This window comes from Meriones unguiculatus, chromosome 1, assembly GCF_030254825.1.
Source record: "Meriones unguiculatus strain TT.TT164.6M chromosome 1, Bangor_MerUng_6.1, whole genome shotgun sequence".
NCBI classification, from domain to species: domain Eukaryota; kingdom Metazoa; phylum Chordata; class Mammalia; order Rodentia; family Muridae; genus Meriones; species Meriones unguiculatus.
In genome coordinates this window covers 40,519,499-40,542,038 of record NC_083349.1, presented here as the reverse complement: position 1 = coordinate 40,542,038, position 22,540 = coordinate 40,519,499, and the positions used below count along the sequence as shown (strand labels likewise).

The window sequence follows — 22,540 nt, the reverse complement described above, 5'->3', positions numbered from 1 at the left end:
AAAGCATTATTGGGGTGAAGCAAAATAGGCATGAGGAATCAAGATGGTGCCCTACCTCTTTATTTGTGGAGGCTTCCGTGGGGTCACCGGGGTGAAGGGGTATACTTGATGACTCAGCACCCAGGGGTGAGGAACTGCCAGGAGACGGAGACTGGAACACAGCAAGAGGGACAGACAGCAGTGAGAACCTGAGGGCTGTGTAACAGGGGCCACAGAGCAGCACTGTCCCGGGGAGAACACTGTAGAGGGGAGACGCCTGCTTGGCAAGGGCTGCCAGCCTCACTGGGCAGACCTGGCCATGCGAGCTTTCAGCTCCATCTCTTCAAAGGAGTTTTACAGCTTCCCTTAGGCTAATATCTTAAAGTGTCTTAAAGGCTTACAGTAGGCATCAAACTTAAAACCTTAAGGGTATTATACAATATGTTAATTTTTTCTCAGTGAAAGTTACATACTTAGATTACAAATGTTTACACATCACCTGCCCAAGACAATCTGAATGGACAACTGAAAACTAAAACTCCCCATTAATTTTTCTTCTCAGCTCAGACATCTTACACATTGTCTCTCTTAATTCATAGGCCATTGAAAAATTCAGAGAAATTTCAACATTCAAACCATACTGTTTTGGACCATGTCAGCATAGCTTAGAATCCTCTGTCAAATGATGGGCTTAGAAATAAGGCTTAGACTGAAGAGATGGCTCAGAGGTTAAGAGCACTGGCTGTTCTTCCAAAGGTCCTGAGTTCAATTCCCAGCAACCACATGGTGGCTCACAACCATCTGTAATAAGATCTGGTGCTGTCTTCTGGTGTGCAGGCACACATGCAGGCAGAATACTGTATAAAAATCAAATAAATAAATCTAAAAAAAAAAATGAAAGAAAGAAAAGAAAAGAAGGCTTAGATAAACAGGTTTAGAGAGCAGGTCCCTGCTGTGTCAGTGTGGTATTGCCTCCGGGGGGTGGGTGCAGGCAACTGGGAGCTGTCACAAACCCTGATTTGTGCATAGAATACAGCAAGTACTCAGTAACTATGTGCTGAATGAATGACCTAAAAATCAAGCAACAGGACAAATACAGGCCTGGAAACACCCCCCACCTAACTGATACCAGAAAGTTCTGTGAGCTCCTGCAATCTTGGGAGATGAGGAACGTTTCTGGCTGGGCCTCAGAGATGGCTACCAATTCTGCAGTGATGGCACTGTGGGGACCAAGGTGTGGCGCTTTCAGCTGTGGGTCATGTCTGAGGGCCCATGTGCTACACGAGAGGGGGATATGTTCTCCCAGGAAGTGTGGATGTGGGAGCCAGGAAGGCAAATCCAGAGCAAACAAAAGTAGCACTTACACACATCTGACTTTTTGCAGCTGGTCCCTTTGGGGGAAGTTAAGGCACAGAGATGTCAGTAAAATATCTTCGCACAGGAAGGGAAAATGCTTCACAAACAGTGAAGTTTTGCTGGGTGGGGAATAAAGCATGTTAACAGACCAGAGACCCTCAGTGGGCATCATTTAAAACTGGGGGTGGTAGTGGGGGTAGGTGGAGAATTTTTCCAAAAAGCCCGAATTACAAGAAATACAGGAGCCACCGAAAGATGACGTAGTGCAATGCACTACTGTGCTAAGAGGTTGTGTAATCCCAGCCTCTGGTCATTTCATTATTTGATTCTAAGCAAGGAGACGAGGGCTCATAAGTCCCTTACATGGTCGCCACAGTCAAGGCATAAGCATCAGGCATCAGGTGACAGCAGATATAAAGTAGCCCAGGCCTATGGCCCCTGGCCACATAAAGCAGCCTTGCATGCCTTTCAAAAGAAGCATGAAGAATTTCCAGTAAGCACTCAAGAGAGCTGCTGGGTGCTTACTCATTTAGCACTGTTTGGCCGACTCAAAATTAATCTGGAAAAGGATGAGAATTTAATACCTTAAATCTACCCAGTTTTTCACATTGAAAAAGCTTCTTTTGATATTTGTGGCTTGATTTTTTTCCCCCAAAGAAATTTTCTCTGTCCCAAAGACTTTAAAGTTTGTGCTGAGTCTTGGCAAAGCTGCTGCAGTTCAGTTTTCTTGAACTGCTTACTTTAGGGCCATTGGCATCTTCATACAGAACTACTTGATAGACAGCCCCGTATTTCCCATTTCCTTATTTTCCACTCCAATAATCCTCAAACAGGTATCTTACCACCCTGTGGGCATGGGACCCTCCTTTGGTGATGTGGGGAGACAGGCTGTCTGGACGGTGGGCAGGGATGTGGAAGACAGAACCCAGGAAAGTAGGTGTGGTTAGTGCTGGGTGCCTAGGGGATGCCAGGGAAGAGGAGGGCATGAGTCTTCTGGTCATCCCTCCAATAAAGCTTTTATGGCCCTACACCGACCTTATCAGGGGCTCACCTCTCCCCAGACACCTGGTGCTGTAGCCTTCAGCCCAGTACAGGCTCAGGTGAGTTTTCTCCATCCACAGCTTCCCTTCCTTTTCCCTACATTCAACGCTCAGTTGAGAAGGATGCCCCTCGCTGGACTTTCTGAGATGCCAGTCATAGCTCACTCCTCTACGGAATGTGCTGTAGTTTCTATTAAAACTTGTTTATGTGTGTGCCTAATCATCAAGCTCTGAAGCAGTAGGGATCCTGTCTCCATTATAACACAAGTGCCTGGGTCTTCCAAGTAGTTAGGTGCTCAGCAACGGGAGGCGTGGATAAATGACTGGTTACACTGCTTCCAACCTGCACTGAAAGGAGATATGGAACAGCACTGCCCACTGCCTCCTTGAGAGGATTTCTTCTAGTGGTCATTGGCGAGTTCTGACGTAGTCCCTCTGCTTCTCTGTGTAGAACATTCGTTGCTCATCTTGAGGTCTAGAAATCTATTTTTCCTTTGAGGACACTAACTTAGGCTCCAGTGAAGTTCTTTTGACACACACAGCTACAAATTGCCACTTACTGACCATAGTGGTTTGAATAAGAATAGCCCCCACAGAGAGTGGCACTGTTAGGTGATGTGGCCTTGTTGGAGGAAGTATGTCACTGTCGGGTCTGGTTTTGAGGTCTCCTATGCTCAAGTGATGCCAGTGTGGCTCACAGTTTCCTTCTGCTGCCTGTGGATCAAGATATAGAACTCTCAGCTTCTTCTCTAGCACAATTTCTGCCATGACAATAATGGACTAAGCCTCTGAAACTGTGAGCCATCCCTAATTATACATTTTCCTTACAAGAATTACCATGGTCATGGTGTCTCTTCACAGACATAAAACTCTAAGACACTGACCAAGGCAAACATGCACAAGCATCTTCCAACAGACCCAGCTCTTACAAAGGTATTCAAACGGCTGCTTCTATACCTTCCGTTACCTACATCCTCCCAGTGGGTATACTCTTAGAAGAAATTAGAAGAAGAAAAAGAAGAAATTAGAAGAAGAAAAAGAGATAGGATAATAGGTTTCACTTTCACAGGATTTATCAGAGGCAAACTTTGGCCAATGACCTATGAGAGGAAAATCATGGCATATTTATGTTACACTCTCGTGCCTTCTGGGCTACTACACAGCTCTTCAATCTTAGGCAAACCAGACCAAACAAATGTGATTTGATAATTCACAAAATGAATGCTGGAAAGCTGCTCATGTGAGCTATAGATGCTAGTACCTATGTGCTCATCTTGTGGAGCCAAGAAAAGCCAAGCCTCACTCTACAGCTCCATATCAGGCCCAGCATCTCCCACTCATATCCTGAGAATCCTGGAGGTCTCCTTCCCAAGGTGTGGCTGCAGAGACAGTGTTGTTTTTGTTGTTGCTGCTGCTGCTGCAGTCCTCCCTGAGGACATGAAGACAGTCCTGTCCTCATAACAACCCACAACGCCTAAGCTATGGAAGTTGCCAATGCTACCTCTGTGTACTCAGGGATCAACTCTGTAGAGTCTCCAGAAGCATACAGAAGCCTATGTCATGACACCATATAACACAGACACTGCTGACATTAATCAAAGATAAAGAAATCAAAGGTTGCTTTTGGAACACACTATAGCCAAACTAAAAAAAAAATCTTTCTGACTAATGTCCTATCTCTCATCTAAACAGAAATATCTTTCCTGTAAAAGCTACTTTGTGTAATGTGAAGAAATAGAATGTTACACCAGATGTGCAGACATCATCAAGACACAAGAAATATGACAGGAAACATGATACTCATAAGGAAAAGTAACCATCCAGAAAGAAATCTATGAAATGCCTACAAAAATAAAATTAAGCAGCAATCTGAAGGAAACCCAGCAAGACATGAAAGAGATAAGCAGTACAAAGAAATGAGAAAAACAATTCAGGATTCAGGATATGAATTCTCATTCACCAAAGACAAATCTCTCTCTTTCTCTCTCACACACACAAAACTAGTAAGAAAGCTTGGAAGTAAAAACTTCAATTGGTGACATGAAAAATACAAAGGAAGCTTCCATATCAGGCTGAAGAAGAAATTTCAGAATTTGAGAAAAGCTCCTTTCAGAAGTCACCTAGTCACACAAAAATTTAAAAACAATATATAAGAATGAAGAAACTCTAGGAACATATGGGAAATCATGAAGTAAAAACACCTTTCCCCCATAAGAACTGAAGTAAAGGAGGAAGACACTGAAAAATATTTTTCAAGGAAAAATCCCCCAGAGCTCTCAAATTTTTAGAAATACATGGACATCTAGATTCTGGAAGCTCAAATGATAATTGTTTATGTATATGATATCTTCATGCATGCCTTCACATCAGAAGAGGGCACCAGATCATAGCTCACATAGTGGTTGTGAGCCACTATGTGGTGGCTGGGAATTGAACCCAGGACCTCTGGAAGAGCAGTCAGTGCTCTTAACCTCTGAGCCATCTCTCCAGCCCCTCAAATGATAATTGATCCAACCCAAACAGACCCTCACCAACGCATACTAGAGTCAAAATGACAAGAGCACATGCCAAAGAATCTTAAGCTAGCAAGAGGAGAGTCACAAGGAAGGGGACGTCCCTCAGACTCACAGGAGGCTGTTTTACAAGAAGCCTCACTGACTACAAGAGAATGGGGTGATACATTCAAAATAATGAGAGGAGTATAGATTTCATTATGTTTATCATATCTTATAGGTCTATATAAGTGAGTATATCCCATGTTTGTCTTTCTCCTTCTGGGATATTTCACTCAGAATGATCTTTTCTAGATCCCACCATTTGCCTGCAAATTTCATGATTTCCTCCTTTTTGATTGCTGAGTAGTATTCCATTATATAAAAATACCACAATTTCTGTACCCATTCCACCGTTGATGGACATCTGGGTTGTTTCCAGGTTCTGGCTATTACAAATAGAGCTGCTATAAACATGGTTGCGCAAGTGTCCTTTTTGTGTACTTGAACAAACTTTGGGTATATACCTAGCAGTGGTATAGCTGGGTCTGGAGGAAGCACTATTCCTATTTGTCTTAGAAAGCGCCAGATAGCTTTCCAGAGTGGTTGTACCAGTTTACATTCCCACCAGCAGTGGAGGAGGGTTCCCCTTTCTCCACAACCTCTCCAGCATGTGTTATCGCTTGAGTTTTTCATCTTGGCCATTCTGATGGGTGTAAGGTGATATCTCAGGGTCGTTTTGATTTGCAAATGAAATCTATACACCTAAAAAAGATAATCAATTGAGCGGACATGGGGTAAGATGATCAATCCTCGTTTAGAAAGACAGATGGGATGTGCATTGAACGTATGACAGGAGTCTACTGAGCGCATCTGAAAGACTCTAACTAGCAGTGTTTTCAAACATGACTCATGACCAAACCTTTGGCAGAGTACAGGGAATCATAAGAAAGAAGGGGAGTTAGTCTGATGGGGAAAGGATAGGAGCTCCACAAGGACCAAATATATCTGGGCACAGGGTCTTTTCTGAGACTGACATTCAACCAAGGACCATGTATGGATATAACCTAGAACCTCCACTCAGATGTAGCCTATGGTAGCTCAGTAACCAATTGGTTTCCCAAAGTGAGGGGAACAGGGACTATTTCTAACAGGAACTCAATGACTGGCTCTTTGGTCTCCCCACCCCCGAAGGGAGGAGCAGTTCTGTTAGGCCACAGAGGAGGGCTTTGCAGCCAGTCCTGAAGATACCTGATAAAACAGGATCAGATGAATGGGGAGGAGGTCCCCCCTATCAGTGGACTTGGAAAGGGGCACGGTGGAGATGAGGGAGGGAGGGAGGGACTGGGAGGGAATGAGGGATCGGGACACGGCTGGGATACAGAGTTAATAAAATATAACTGATAAAAAAATAAAAAATAAAAAACAAACAAACAAACAAACAAACAACAACAACAAAAAAAACAAAATGAGAGGAGAAACCCCTCGCCCCAAGAATGACACCCAGAAACACTACCCAGACAATAACGAGAGGACAAATCCCCTGCAGACCAGTAAATATGAGGAGTAGTTAAGGGACCCTGCTGAAAAAGGTAGTTACTGCCTAGAAGCCACCTGAGTACACACAAAGCTGACTAGGACAGATGAACCACACACACAGAATTAACCTCAGCGGGACAGAAAGGAATTAAGAAGTGAAGAGGAACAGAATTAACAAAGCAAGCCCCGTACAATTAACAAGACAACAGGAAGCCCAGCTTAAAAGGTACAATTTTGAATGTAAATGGATTATATTCGCCAATCAAAATAGACTGAATGAATGGGTTAAGAGGAAAAGACTATTTACTTACTATAGCAAACTCACTTCTTCAGTAAAGAATCATGAGACTAAAAAGCAAAGTCTTAGAAAATGATACATCATACATGATACATGCAAAACATGACCAAACAGGAATAACTATAGTGATATTTGATAAAGCAGAATTTAAATGAAAAAAAAAGGAAAAAGACAACATAGAATGACATTCTTTGTCTATCAGTTTACAAGAACGTAAAAATTGTAAACATACTCACCCAATACAGGATCAAATCAAATGTTTTCAGTGGGTAAGAATGATGTGATATACAGTGGAATATTACTGAGCCATAAAAAGAGCATGTATTAAGTAAAACAGACAAATACTGCCTATTCTTAACTCATCTGCAGAAATTAATGATGTTACTTTCAAGAGGAACAGAATGGATCTCTGGCCACTAGAGACTGAGAAGGACATGGGAGAAAAGGGGACAAGAAGTTTTCAACAAGAATGAAGGAGTCACTGTGAACTCGTACTTAACCTAACTCCAGGAGAGCTAGCCATGACTCCTGAGTTAGGTTAAGTACGAGTTAGCAGTCTATAACACATAGATGAGGTGACTATGAGGTTATCAGCCTATAACACATAGACTAGGTGAACATGAGGTCCCCCACACTTAATAATTGATGGATGAAGAGATGCAAATGCTTATTACCCCAATTTTATTATGACACGCTGTGTATATATATTAAATAACTATAAAGTAGCCCACAAAAATACACAAAAGATGATAGTTCGACAAAGTGTATGAATAATGTACAAGTGTAAGATACTGATGCTCTCAAGAGAAAGGTGCCATCAAACAGAAATCCTCATCTACGCATTCTCACTGTCCTTTGCTTGGAAAATTAACTGTTGGGATGAAGAATGCTCCTTTTGAGATTTTTGCAAAATTAAATAATATGATTGGTTACTCCTAAAATTCTACTCTACACTTTTCACTTAAATTTAGAATGAAAAAAAAAAAGTGTTAAGATTTGCTAGGTAGCTAGTTAGAAATTAGCAGACTTGAAAGCAATTGAAGAGAGAACTCTCCTCTAATGAGTATCGGGATTATCCCCCCTGAAGATTTAAAATACTATACGGAAGAAGGGTAGGGCTCTGCTGAGGCCATTAAAGGAAGGATTGCCTCCCTTACGTATGATGGTTTTATAGGTTTCTTAAATTAAAAAAATTTTTTTTTTTTTGTTACCTGATAGGTTTTTTTCTTTTGTTGAAAAAAGATGGACTTGGTCAATATGGTTGTACAAGCCTGTAATTTCAGCATGTGGGAGGCAATGGCAGACCATCTCTCTGTGAGTTCAGGGCCAGCTTGTTCCATACAGCAAGCTCCAGGCCAGCGAAGGCCTTACAGGAAGACTTTATTGCAAACAAAACAAGAAACAGCAAACACACATGGGTCTGGCCTGTCTTACACCTGGTCCTAGGTGAAGATGTAATACTGTAAACTGTCCAGAAGATTACAGAGACAGACTCTTGTCCCTTCCCTTTAGAGTTAATCTAAGTAGGCCTTACTTTGCTGAGCTTGTTTGCTCTCTTGACCTCTAACTCGAAAAGCACATCTTTTTCTCTTTGTCTTTTCCACCTTCCTCTTTCTGGCCACTCTAAGAGCTCCAGTTTTCCTGCCTCAATTTTTTTTCTCTTAAATTCCAATATAATTATCCTTACCAGCCCTTAAAAATTACCTACGAGATAGAAAAGCTGCAAAAGGGACTCCCATGTTCCTCAGTGAGACCGAATGTGTCCCGACATTCATACACTGGCAACTTAATCATCAACCTCCCAGTGTTAGGGGTGAGGCCTTTATGAGATGATCTATTCTGAGAGACGTTTTAGCTGGTCCTGGATATGGGTTGAGGATGGAAGGATTCCTCCTAGTCACCTTTAGCTGTCTGTCAGCTTGTACAGCCCAGAGTCACCTGAGGGAGTCAACCAGGGGATTGCCTCAATTAGACTGGCCTGTGGGGCAGTTTCTAGATTGCTAACTAATGTAGGAGGGCCCATCCCACTTTGGGTAGGACCAGCCCTAGACAGGTGCTTCTGGGCTGTATAAGCAAGAAGTGAGCAGAAGTGAGGATTTTTCTATGGCTTCAGTTCCAGTTTCAGCCCTCACTTCCCTCAGTGATGGAGTGTGACCTGGAAGCATTTGATAAAATAATGCCTTATGCTGTACTTTGCTCCAGACCTATGAAGAAAATAAACTATTCCTTATGAATACCCAGTCTGCTTTGGCAAGATGAAGACAGAAATGACCGGATGACAATATTAGCAGTACCCTGAAAGAACAGGAGTGTCATGTGACAGAGGAAGGCCCTTAGAAAACAGCCACTGAAATATCCATAATTTAAAAGATCCTTTCTGATCATGCTGCCAAAATCACATGTGAACAAAGAAGGCTATTTGATTTTATGCTTCAATGCCTTTTCTTAAAACATAAATTGCATCATCCTCCCCCTCAAATCAATACTCTAAATGTTTTCAAATGTGATCTGATGGCTGTGATGAAGATAGCTCAAGCATGAGAGGAAGCAGAGGCTGTCGTACAGACCCCTTTCGTATCATAGTACCCCCAACTTTGTTCTGGGGACTTCCAATTCTGTGGTTGGTTAAAGCAGTCATCAGCCAACTCATAAGACAGTGGGTTGAGTCCTCAAAGGTACTGCGATGGGGCGCTGTAACACTAAGGGCCCATTTCATAAAACAGTGGGCACGGAGAGAAGACGGTTGATGTTTTCCCACTGAAAATGACTTGAATGTTTTAATTTTACATCATGGTCAAACACTAAAGGCTTATATTGTGTTTTAGGATGAAAATGTGGTTAAAATTTCAATCCCTGGTGTCTAACAGACCAGAGACTGAATTTAGTCCTCCCTGTTCATGGTTCTGAGGCTGGGCACATAGCCCATCCTCTCTGACCCTTCCTGAGAAAGAGAGAAGACAGTTCTCATCTACTCTATGGCTGACACAAGGACTGGCTGGTATGAACGCACACCAATGGGTAGCTAGTTGTCTGGGCACCTATTCAACATTCACCTAATATTAGCAGTCTTTTACAATTCCAACAGCACGAATTTATTGTCTTTCTCAGTGAGCACTCAGAGGGCCAGCTTTCTTCATCTCATTTTGTTTCCTCATTAAAATTTCATTCATAGATAAAGTGAAAGAGCGAGCAGAAGGCTCTATAAAACCATACCACAAAGACTCTACATTAATTCATAAGCTCTAACACTTTAATAGCATATTGGTAAAAAAAAAAAAAAAATAGCTCATTAGTGGCTATAGCCAGGGGCGGGTGTCTACAACTGCTGTGTCTAACTTCTGGCACATCCACTGCTTTCCATGGAAGAAAGGTCTTCAGGATCTGAAAGCTGGAAGTGATACTATTGTAGTGATTGATCTACAAGACACGCCCGCCTGCCCTACTTCTGTTAATTACAGCTTAGCACCAGTAAACCACTGAGTAAGGACACCCATCAAAGATGTCAGTTCTACCTAGCTGTGAGTCCAACTGAATTATAGTGCTTCTCTTCCAAAGAAACTCAGGGAAGGAAATCCTCTTCAATCAAGGGCAGGGAAAAAAATACATATTGAAAACTAATACAGCTTGACCAAATCCACCTGGGACTGAATTTCTTAGTAATTTCACCTATAGAGAACAATTCAGAGAAATATCTAGTTTTCCTTTCCGCTTTTTCCATCCCCACCTCACCCCTGACCTCTGTGACTCAGGATTCAATATACCAAATGAGATAATATGAATAGTTCGCAAGCCTTCTTCACCAGGGACCTATTTCCTCTCTTCAAAAAAATTCTGAGCAAATCAGTTTCAATTCCAGCCTTTAATCTACCTTCTTTGCTTGGAGCATGGGTTCCAGAATATCTCAGTGCTTAAGGCACCCTGAAGCCCAGCTGTAACTCCCTTGTCCCCCTGCCCGCACTCCCAGCATGCCACTTTGTTCTAACTCCTTTTCATTACCAAACAGAATCATGTCCTGTTTCTAGCCTATGACCTGCATGTTGCTGCTCAGTGACTTTATTTCTGTCCCTTATCTGGACTCCACATATGCACGGGCCTCAAAAGGCCCGTTTTAAACACTACCCCTCCTCTGCAAGCTTCCCAACCCGCATAGGCAAGAGGATCCCCTCGAGTGCCTTGCATGCATTTCATCTGTGCCACTCACGTGCTGCTTGACTTTCTCCCTTGTGGATTATAAAACTACAGTACTCTGGCATGATACTTTAGTAAGTCCAACAAAGGCAAGATTTATAATTAATTCACACGCTTCTTCTCCAAGTACGTAAGCCAAAGGCCCTCATGAAATATACAACAGGATTTCAATTCATGCGAATAGCACATGCGCAGACACCTATCTTGTATCGTTGGAAAATAAGTTTTACATAACAGAGTAAATTCTGAGCACACACATGGTTCTTAGTATCCGTGGCTCTCCATTCATTCTGGAGGCGGTTCTGTCACCCTTGCTTGGCAGCTCATGCATCCCAGCAAGATCAGGATAGTATGGTGGACACAGCAGTAGGCACCAGTATTCACAGAAGTGGTTTTGACATACACTGTACCCAAGCACTGGACCATTCAGTCCTTTCCAGCCCGAAACAACATCTTGCTGCTTCTACCTTTTTACAGGGGATTTCAAAGGCGCGGGCACACTGGGCGGCCCATGTCCCAGTTCTCCAGTCAGCTTTGAGACTCAGTGGGGCTTCTGACTCCCAGATAGTGACCCCGTTCAAGCTGAGTCGACCTGCCTTTATGCCTTCCTCTGACAAATCAGTACACAGTTTCCCTACTTGTCTGAGTTACTTTAAATTAACCTTATTCCACTGTAGAATTGTTTTTGAAAAAAATCCTCAAATATATGAGTAGTTTTTGGTTTCTCCAACATATGTTCATGCTTCTGAAATTTGAAGCTGATTAAGAAGTACGTAATTATCTACTCTATAGTGTAACTCAAACAATATTATCAATGCACATTTGTATTTCCTTAATGTGGAGAAGTAGCGAAGTTAGCATAGGCATTGAATGAGCATAATTATGTCATTAAGATGATAATAGCTTAGGCCTAATGAGGTGTTTTATATATACATTCATAATGGATTCAATTAATACTGGTGGAATACTTGGAAAGAACTGCCAGTTAACCTTCTCTGTGCATTTTTGTTCTCTTTTCCTACAGACAGCATCCTTCAGTTCCCATCCTTAAGCTCATAAACCTGCATGGAAGCTGCCCGGACCCTAGGGAGCCATGCTGGGCAGCGCTCAACTCCAAGGGTGATTTCATCATTTCAACAACACAGAAAAAAATTCTTTCTTTTTTTTTCTTTTTTGGTCACCATCACCAGTGCTCCATGCTTCTGAAGCCATGTTCTCAAGACAAAAGATTAACCAGTTAATTATAAACCACCCATCAGTGTACAAGGAAACCAACCCATCACCTGATAAAGCTCTCCAAATCACCACACCTGGTATATTTGAAATGCATTAAACTGGATAAATGAGAAAGCTTTTGGTTCACTTCTCATTCCCTCCTTGTTGCATGCCTCATGCTTGCCCGGTCACCTGCACCTGAGAGCAAAACCCAGGCACTTTAAATGCTTATTAAGAAATGCAACTGAGCAGAGTGTAAGCAAGCCAAGTGTGGTGGTGTACGCCTGTGTTCCTGGCACTTGAGACTCTGAGACAGGAAGAACAAAGGGTTTGAGATTGCCCTGGACTATATGGTGAGTTCAAGGCTGGCCTGAACTGTCTAGAAAAACCCGTTTCAAACCAAAGCGGACAAAGGAGGAGATGCAGCTACACTCACAATTTACAATAGCACGTCATCTGCTAGAAATGGTAACAGCTACCATTTTCAAATGGCTTACTGTATGCCTGCGCCATGCAGGAGCACATTATACCTGTTACCTCATTTTCCAGCCAGGTAGTTATTTGTGCACAAGGCACTAATAGCCATTGATATGCATCAGCCCTTGGTAGTGAAGGACACCACAGCCCGGAATGGGGGGAATGCAGTGTCCAGATGAACCGTCCATCAGAACACAGAGAATGAAAAGCAGCATCCCTGGGGAGACACAGCAACAGGCACACCATCCCCAGGTCCCGGCTCAGTACAAAATGGCCCCTGCTCTCTAGGCCACCATTCATTTCCAAGCTCCTTTTCCTCCGTCCTGGGTAATGCCCTCTCCTCACCTCTTTTCTACCATCAAGGGAAATGCGGAGCACAGCTTACAGTCTGGCTGTGCCAGAAGCAAAAGGACTAAAGCCAGGCAGCAACCCCTGGTGCAGCCCAAGGGACACGTACCTCTTCTTCCTGACTTTCAAACTGGTACATCCAAAAGTTCTCCATCTTTCCAAGTACTGTTTGGGCGATGGCACGAGCCCTTTTGTGTCCACTTGTGAGCTGAGGTGAATTGATCTCGGTGCTGGTCGGTGGACACTTTTGGTGGTGTCAGGTGCCTTGTCAATAATGCAACTGGTAATAGGAGCTGTGACCACCTCCAGGGTGCCTGACCCTTCATATTAACCCTTCAGTGTCGGGTGGCCAGGACTGTCTCGAGTCATTGGTGCAGCGTCATCAGCTGATATTTCTCAGAAGGATCTGGCCCACCCTTGCTGTCAGCGGCACCTACTATTTCTGGGGAAAATAAACCCAGCTCGGAGGTGCTACCAGAGACTTTCACACCCTGCAAACTCTGCTGTGTTTATAGAACCTGTGAAGAAGTATTCAGCTCTGGTGAAGAAAGGGGGAGGGTGGCTGAAAATGTTCTCTCGGGCCTTGATCAGACTGGACCTAGGTTGTGGAGAGAGCTTAGGGAATCCTGATCGGCTGATGCCCCAGTGTCCTAGGCTGCTGGAAGTGTACTCCGCAATGCTAACTGCATGCTCTGTCACTGTGCTGACAGCCTCCCCATGCACCACACGTGAGAGGGGACTCTGACAAACGAGAAAAGAGCTGCCTCATGGTCAGCATGGCTTGGACCAAGCCAACAGATGATCCCAAATTGGGCTAGGAAACAACTGTATCTGCTGGGCAGAGCCAACAAAAGGAAGGACAAAACCCATGTGGGTAGAACTTATCTGGAAAGAACACGGGGAAGCTGAGATAGTGGGGTGGCTGCAGAATTTAGGGGGGGGGAGCTTCAGAGTTCTTACGCTCTGATTCATGGCGGCAGGGAGGTTCCTGGGTACACAAAGGCCTTTCCCCTCGCTGGAGCATTAGCTTCCTACTCAGCAAGCCCTCTGTCAAACCTGTCAGCAGGGCTCCCTCTGAGGCTACCTGTCTAGTTAATGAGCTGTGGACAGGGCTAAACGGTAGAACAAAACACAAAGGATCCAAAGCAATCTATAGCTGGAAAACCAGCCATTTGAACTGGTACTTTCCTGTGTGTGGGCAAGCTCAGTGGCCAGTGGGAGGCAGGATCACAGAGATTGCTTCTCTGGACTTGCCCATCTCTTTTGTCCTGAATCTGATCAGTCTTGGTGGCAAGCAGAGTGCACCCTCCACAGCCTTGGCTAGTGGCCTGCAATACCTGTAACTATTAGCCACCATTCAAGAAGGAAAGCCCTTTGCGGGATGGCACTCGGGTGTTCCTGGTTGATGGAGTTAGACGTTTCTGCACATGTCTTTTTCTGTCTGTTACCTGTTTTAAGTGGTGAAATCTTCAGATGTTGGTTATGAACTGTCCAGACAAATACTCCCTGCCAGTTAACTCTCTCTGGCTCACAGTGAAACCACGTTCCCTTGACCACTCTTGAAATTGCTCTGGGGGCCATTAGAGCAAGGCTCTGGAAGCCAGTGCTGTTGTTCAAAGCTCATCATCTTCTCAGGATTAGCCAGAGATGAGCAGCTCACACATGAATTAAGTTATCAGAAGACTTAAAATCAAAACCTAGGCCTTCTGTGATGTAGGAAGCATCCTTTTGGCATGTTGGAACTTGAACCATTTCCCCCGGCTATTTTGTTTTCATTCAATGATTCCTTCCTTTTAATGTTCCTTCTGTACCTGAAACCTACTTAATTATTCATCACCACATTCTCTAGGCTGCATCAATTATGGATCACATCTGTGATGGAAAACTTTGCTAGTAGCAAGGTAGTGCTGAGATGGGAGCATAAGGAATAGGAACCACACAGCACACTGGAAGGAAACAGCACGGTGCTGAGAACAACAGGCCGCCTCAAGGCTGGTTCAGCCTGCAGGCCTCTCCCTACCCCAGCAGTTCCTCTGAATTCCATGCTTCCCAGCCATTCCTGCATCTCTTCCCAGAAAGAACTCTTCATACAATACACTGGGTTAACTAGAGGCCCAAGTGAGGCTGAGCAGGGCTAAAGGCTACAGCTTTGTGGTAGGTTCTTCTCTTCCCACAGTCAGGGGAGACTCCAAGCACAGAGACCGAATGCTTAGCTCCTAAGTCTTCACAGCACATTCTTTGTATACTGGCAGCCCCCTAAGATTGAAAATAAAATCAGCCTAAGAGTGGGCCATGAATGTGCTTGTCCTTCAGCACAAAAGCTCCCTTTTAAAATGTGTGCAGTATTCTCTCATCCTGCATTCTCGGGTGTAACCACCGCCTCCACCTCTGTGCTGCTCATACCTATGAATGAAGCACTTGGCTTCGTTCTCCACCAGTCACTTTGGGACCTTTAGGATTCCTTTCTCACAGCCACCAGTTGGGACAACAGCCTAGGAACTGGGAATGGCTGAGGAGGCAATGGCAGAAGACACGGTTAGCTTTGGCCTCCCTCTTAGCTTTTAAGGCCAGCAGTCTTTGCCGACATAGTGAGTGATACCAACTACGGGAGAGAAAGAGGCTTTTCAGATGGTCCCCAAAGGTCAGACCCCTGTGTAAACCTCTTCCTGGGAAGGACATGTGGGTCAGATATCAGCATAAACATGGAAATAAAGTGAGAGTGGTGCACTGTCACTCTATGATTGGGTTACCAAGGACCATTGCTTCCATCTTGCCATCAGACTCTGGAGCCTTCTTGTTTTGCTCATCGGACAAAGAACTGAGAATGCCCCTGGCCACAATCAATGGGAAACGGAGGCTGTCAGCCAATTGGCTTTGAAGAGCTGAATCCTGCCCACAGCATGGGAGCTTGGGAGCAGAATTTTTCCCAGGAAAGCTTTACAATGGTAACAGGCCCCTGATGCCTGCCTGCAGCCTCCCAGAGTTTCTGCACTCTGAAACGCATACATGGTTGCTTTATGCTGCTAAATTTGGGGGTGATCTGTTATGTGGCGGTAGTCTCAGACATCAAGGAAGGATTCAGATGAAAGCCTCAAGAGCAGAATAGGCTGAGGGGGCTAGCTGTGGGCTGGATAAAGGACTGGCTTCAAGCAGAACACTATGCACACAGACCTCTGTCAAACAGTATCCCTGGGGTCTTGCACAATACCTTAGGTGCAGAATACACTGTAACATACAAGTTTAAGATGAACTTTTAACTTATGAGTAGGGACCACAGTCCTAATCCTCTTCTGGTTCAGTGGAAAAGTGATGAACAAGTCCTAAGAATGTCTCTTCTGGTTCAGTGGAAAAGTGATGAACAAGTCCTAAGAATGTCAGGCATGGAGGCAAGACTTAGATCTCAACTGCTACTCATGCTCTTAGGTCACGGACTGTTCAAAGACTTAGGACCTCATGCCAGGTTATGCTCTGGAGTCAGGGAGGCAGATAAGACCTAGTGCCCACTGCTGGCCAGTGCACACCTCAATTAGCCCAGTGAGGTAAGGAAACACACTAAGACTCTTGCCCCACTGGAGAGATTTCTTAGTGATTAAAATCACTGCTCTCTTCCAAAGGATTCAGGTTTGGCTCCATAATGAACACGTAGAAAAAAAAAATATGAAAACAAAATGGAGTGGTTTATACGTTCCTGACATCAGAACGTGCAGAGAGCTGAAGCGAGCACCTGGGTTTAACTGTCCATGCCTGAGAATCAGGCAGCCTTTGCCCATCAGAAGCAGGAACCATAAGTCTGCAAGGGCTAGATAAACCTCAGAAGAACCATAAAAGCCCAGGCGGGCTCCAGGCAGTTCCAGCAGCTGGTCTCCAGTGTACCTCAATGCACACGAGCTATGTATACTATCAAGGAAGGACCCTTCCAGCGGCCATGTCTTCTCCAAGATGTCCTGCTTCTGACCTGGGTAACCACCGAGAATCCAGCACCCTGGTTGACCTGGCTAATCGGGTGGCCATCTCGCCTCCATTGTTCTCAATGTCTCAGCTGCAGGGCCAGCACGCAGTCATGGCCCTTCAGTGACTTCACTCCCATCAGCATGTGGATATGGTGGCTTGCTGTGCCCTGGGCTATTGTGCTATTGTGCTTCCCCTAATTGCCATCCACGAGTGAAGCCTGCCTCAGGTTGTTGGTGGCATCTCTTAGAGCTAGACTGTCAAGTTGATGGATTTGCTTGCTGTATGTCCTTTCTCACTTTTCATGCATGAACAATATATCATGCATTTGGGAAAGACACCTGTTTGTTTCTCTGTGATGGGTAAATTACTTTCAAGACAGGTCCCCAGCACCTCACAGACATCTATAGCTCTAGCCCCAGGGGATCTGACACCCTCTTCTGGCTTCTGTGGGGCTGAAGCACACATGTGGTGCACAGAGAGACATGCAGGCGAAACATTCCTACACAGTAAATGAAATAAAATAAAGCTTAAAATAGGACTCTTGACCCAAAGCTAGATTCTTCCCAGCTCTCTTTTTTTCCCTACAGCAACTCCTTATCTATATGATAAACAGTCAGCATACATAGTAAGTCGCCTGTTCCCCCGCTGTTTGGGGGACATTGGACTGGGAAAGCAGTTGAATGCTGTAAATGGGGCTTAAAAGGGCATCCTATTAGGAGCTTGGAATACAACAGTGCCAAGAGAAATGTGGACTCTGGAGGCCCAGCTCAAGAGGTATCAGAGGGGAGCAGTATTAGCAACTGAGTATTCTTGTGATATTTCGGCAAAGAATGTGGCTGCTTTCTGCCCTTGTCCTAAGAATGTGCTTGAGGCCAAATGAAAAGGATTAATTTCCTTGGTGGAGGAGATTTCAAGACACTCTAATACTGACTCTGTCCTGTGGTTATTAGGAATCAATCTTCTGCAGGTCTACAATGAAATAGGGCAAGCAGGGCTAAGGAAGTACAAAATGTACAGTCTGAAGTGAAAAAAGAACACCAGGAAAATTTAATGTTGGAGCTAAGGCTTATGCAGAAAGATGGGAAGATTAAAGAAAAGCCTGTTCAAAATAGAATAAAGACTGGGTGTCCTCATGGCAAGACCCTACCCAGTGAAGCTTCCAACTTATAAAAAGGAAAGCCTAAGCAATTTTCAAAAAGGAGCAACAAAGAAATGCTACAGCAAATGTGATTCAAGGGGGGCAGGATCTACCCTAAGTGGTACCCCAAACTTGTATTATTCATGTGGTTCTGGCTTTAGAGTCATGAAGGATACAGGAGTAAGTAAAGGGGTTGTAGAATCTTCTCCTGAGGTTGAGGAGAGCTGCTACGGCTAGGCGTGTGGCATGGGAGTCCTTGCAAGGAAGTTCTGAGAAGCCATTTCCTGAAGCTGTGAAAATGGAGCCTGGATTGCATTGGAGAAACCCAGGATGTTGGAGATGCCAGAGCCATACTGATATATAGGGAGTAGAACTAGCCCAAGAGAGAGAAGTGTGTTACATTCGGCAAAGCCCGATGGACACAGCCCTTTGACATGAAGCTATAAGATGGTTAATGTAATGACTCAACCAACACCAGTCATAGGGTAGAGAATAAGTGACTGTGGAGTGTTTGACCCTAAAAGAGACCTCTGTAGCACCCTGTTTGAAGCTCAGAAAACACTCTAGAAGAGTAGGCAGAAAGAATATAAGAGCCAGAGGTCAGGGAGAAATGCTGTGAAACACTGCCTTTGAGGTATGACATGGCCATTGGACTTAGGAACTCAGCGAAACTATGGCCACCTACACACTATCTGCTCACAACTGGGCCCTTCACTATTTCACCATGCATAAAGGAAGGATTCATGAGGTCCCAAATGCTCTCTGAGGGACTTCGAGCAGTTAATGGGTGCTGGGGGGAAGGGAGTGTCATTTTCATCAGTGATGCGCCATCTGATAAGGTGCCTGTGTTCTGGTAAATAACTCCCAAACTCATGCTCATGCATGTAGCCATAGTTAAACTCAGTGGGTCAACAAAAAGCAAACAAAAAAGAGGTATCAAAGTAATACAGGGCATTTTTTGGGAAAAAGTGTTATAATGGGAAAGAAAACAGAGTGCAATGGGAGTTTGAAAACAATCCAAATTTGGTGCATGAGTGTATGAAATTAAGACTTTAAAAAATAATTTAAAATAGATATTTTTTTAAAAAGGAAAAGCAATGAAAATCACTGCCTGTGGTTAGGCCATATATATCATTCTGGCAAAGCCCTATATGTCAAGGTACTTCAATTAAAACCAACATGACTGTCTACACAGTGGGTTTCCTTCCTTTTCTGAGTTCTGCTTGATAGAATGACTACAGTGGAGCCCATTTCTGTTTTCTCTGGGTCAGAACCTTTGCTTCCACTGTTACCCTTCCATCCAAGCCTAGGGGATGGCTGGGACTATTGGATCCATTTGCCCTTTTAATCTAAACAGTTTCAATCCCAGAAGATAACAAAGAGTGTACTCTTTCATAGCAACCCGAGGCAAACATGCTTACTTGGGGTTCAGTCCTCTACAGATATAAATGTGTGCAGAAACAGAGCTGCAGCAAGATCATCCTTCCTCTCAAGACCACCACATCACATCCCAGCAAGGAACTGACCCACCTGGGGAAACCAGGCGCTGACAGAACATGTCTCCATACTAAATTTCGTCAGCTTGACTTTGGATCCCATTTCAACTCTTTCCCTTGCTATCTGATCCTGGAAATATTGTGGCTGGCCAGAACCTCATGAGCAGGTGGAGATCTGCAGAGGGAACCCCTAGATTCAGAGCACCTCACAGGAATCCTGCCCAGAAACAGAATCCCTGGTAGTGATACAATTCCTTTTCTTGTCCTTGTAGGCTCGACAACACAGAGGCAAGGTCAATAGGGTAAGACGCTGCTAATGAGTCTTAATTAATTAGCATGTGCATTTGACCTTGGTTGACAGTCTCCTAGCAACAGTTAGGAAAAAAAAGCAGAATCACTGCAGGCTGTAATGCTAAATGCAGGGTAGAGAGGGATAACATCAAGAAATATAAGACCCAGATGAAGTCAGGTATCCTTCTCTTCTTCCATCAGCTTACAGGAGTACAGGTGATCAGGGCAGGTACTACCGTTAGACCTTTACTTCCCAGGATGTTGACACTGCCTCCCATTTAGTAAGAAGGTGGCTGGATTCGGACTCTAAGCAGTGTTTGTGCCGAACAACCTCCTGCCTCAAAATACTTTGTGTATTTGGTCTCTGGAAGGGAAACAGGGTGCTAATATAAAATAATTGTTCCCTGCAGTGGGTGGTGCATGTTCCATTTTCACTGATGGGTAGGCTAGTCTGACTTAACTAGAGCTGTCCCAGATTAGAAAAGGCTGGTGGGTTACAGCTTAACACAGATGCTGGGAACCAGGGTCACCGAAGGGAGGGACCAGGACAAGTGGAGTGGTGAGGATTTGCATGCTGGGAGAAAGCAGATGGAAACCCCAGTGTAGATATGAGGGAGAAACACTGAGGCCAAGTACACTAATTCAGCTTGCCAGTGGCCCATCCTAAACAGTGAGCCCTAACTTCCGGAAGGAGCCAACACACCATACCCTTGATCCTTATATCTCATTTCCAGACAGGACTCCACAACCGCAAAACCGTCTTATGATTGCTGAGAAACTCCTTTTGTGTTAGGAGTATTTTGCCAACTATGCTTATAATAAGAATAAATTTCAATTTAATAATGTCCCATTTATGGACAATTCACGCTTCATGATTTTGCAGGACTGCATGGCCTGGGATTTAAGCAGGCACATCCACAGTTGCTCTTCTCCCTGTCCCTGCCCTTTCTCCCCAGCCCACCTACCACAAATAATACTGAAGGTGCAACTTTGGAGAGGATGACCCACACGTTCTGAAGAGCCCTGGGCAGTTTCTTGAGCCCCCACTTCCTAAGTGAACCTGTCACATTCCTGAATCGTGGCCCTGTGTGCTAACTCTGGGGGCAACATTTTCTCAGCTGAAATTGGCCATTTGTTTCCCTGTTGCTTCTCCCATGGTTTCACATATAAACAGAAAAATTACCCTTGGAAGTGGGGTTGGGTAAAGAGAAGGTGAAGTCTGTGGGTTAAACACACCCACACCCATGCACACACACATGCCCATAACATTTTTTTTTTTTAATGCCACGGAGCATGCAGTGGTTGGGATACTTGACATGTGGTAGGCCATCATCAGCCAGATTCTGCTCCAGTGATTCTGACATGGCAATGGTTTGATGCCAGTAGGCAGACAGCTTTCAGGTACCAGGGCTTGCCCGGCATTGAACAGACAGGTGCAATCCTAGAGATGCGGCACGATAATTGAAGGTAACACTTTGCGTCTAGGAGAAGTGAACAAAGCAAACATTCTCCATCCCCTTCTGCTCTTTTCATGGTTGAAATGAATCATTTGCTCTCCAAATGGGAGTTTAAGGTCAAGCCTTTTCATTCTGAAGATGTAACAGTTAAGACTATTACATCTTTAAAGAAAATTACCCCGGTCACATCAGGTCCTTATGGTTCACAGGAAAACGACTCCTTTTTTTGCTGTTGCTATTGACAACTGAGATTTGCTACATGGAGTCCCACTCCCTGCTGGGATATGACACTTTACTGTGGATGTGAAGGTGCAAGATGGGCTGGTAAATGCTGCAGCTGTGGTGCCTTCACCCTGATAAAAGGCAGCTCTCAGAAACATTTCATCCTTAAAGCGATGGCTGTGAACTTACATAATCAGTTACATCTCCGGAGAAATCAATGCACTGCACTTGACCTTGGTAGGCATCATTCCACTGTAGTTAGAATCCTTACCATTTTCCTCCCCACCAATGTTGAGAGGCTTCCAGACTCTAAACACACTTGCAAGCCCGTGGCTTCTGAGCCCTTTGGGTTCTTTATTGTCCAGTAGTTTTCTATAGTTAGCACAGCCCTCCTCCTGACCTAATTGCTGCAGTTCCATATTCTTATGTTTGTAATGCCAGACAAATAGGAGTCTCATGCTTAATGCAAACACTGCATGAAACTCAGTGCACCCATCTTGCCATAGGTCAACAGCCGGCAAGGAAGTCCTTTCTGTCCTATAAATTGAACACAAAACACACAGAAGCATTTGCCCTTCTCTATTTATGTTCAAGAAGACAGGGCAATGAGATAATCTCTTTGTTCAGTGAACCATCTCTGCATAAATCCACAAATATAGTTTTCAAAGTCAAATACTGCAGAGCTTAGGGCAAAACTCAAATTCTTTTCACACCTGCTCCTCACTTCATGACCCCATTTCCAATTCTTCTGAAACTTTCTTTTATATTTACTTTTATGTCCAGAGGGGTAATGTGTTTGTATTGCTTCACCTTTATTTTCAGATTTAGGCATTGTTTTTCGGTATCTTCTGTAAATGCTAAAGTCTACGTCCTTTCTACCACACATTTCTGGTTCATCAATGTTCGGTGTTTGCACTCTGAAGGCTACACCTCTGGTCTTGCAGCCTAGCCACATGCATGCAGCACTGCATTTCTGACTTGTGTAACTATTTTCAGAAAGGCCAATGACTGAAGAAGGCTAGAACTGTTAGAATTGCTTTTGATTTGCTTAGT

General features: G+C 44.2%; 1 protein-coding gene across 10 annotated transcripts in view; it reads right to left on the bottom strand.

The window, feature by feature from the left end:
* Positions 1 to 22,540, bottom strand: part of Apba1 (amyloid beta precursor protein binding family A member 1) — a 201,249-nt gene that overhangs the window by 39,372 nt on the left and 139,337 nt on the right. For 9 of the 10 annotated variants that reach the window (XM_060387656.1, XM_060387639.1, XM_060387647.1 and 6 more), the window contains one exon: positions 56 to 151. The exons of the other annotated variant lie outside the window; for it this stretch is intronic. In XM_060387656.1, coding sequence (XP_060243639.1) covers positions 56 to 151 — 96 coding nt within the window. The remainder of the gene's footprint in view (positions 1 to 55; positions 152 to 22,540) is intronic. 10 annotated transcript variants of the gene reach the window in all.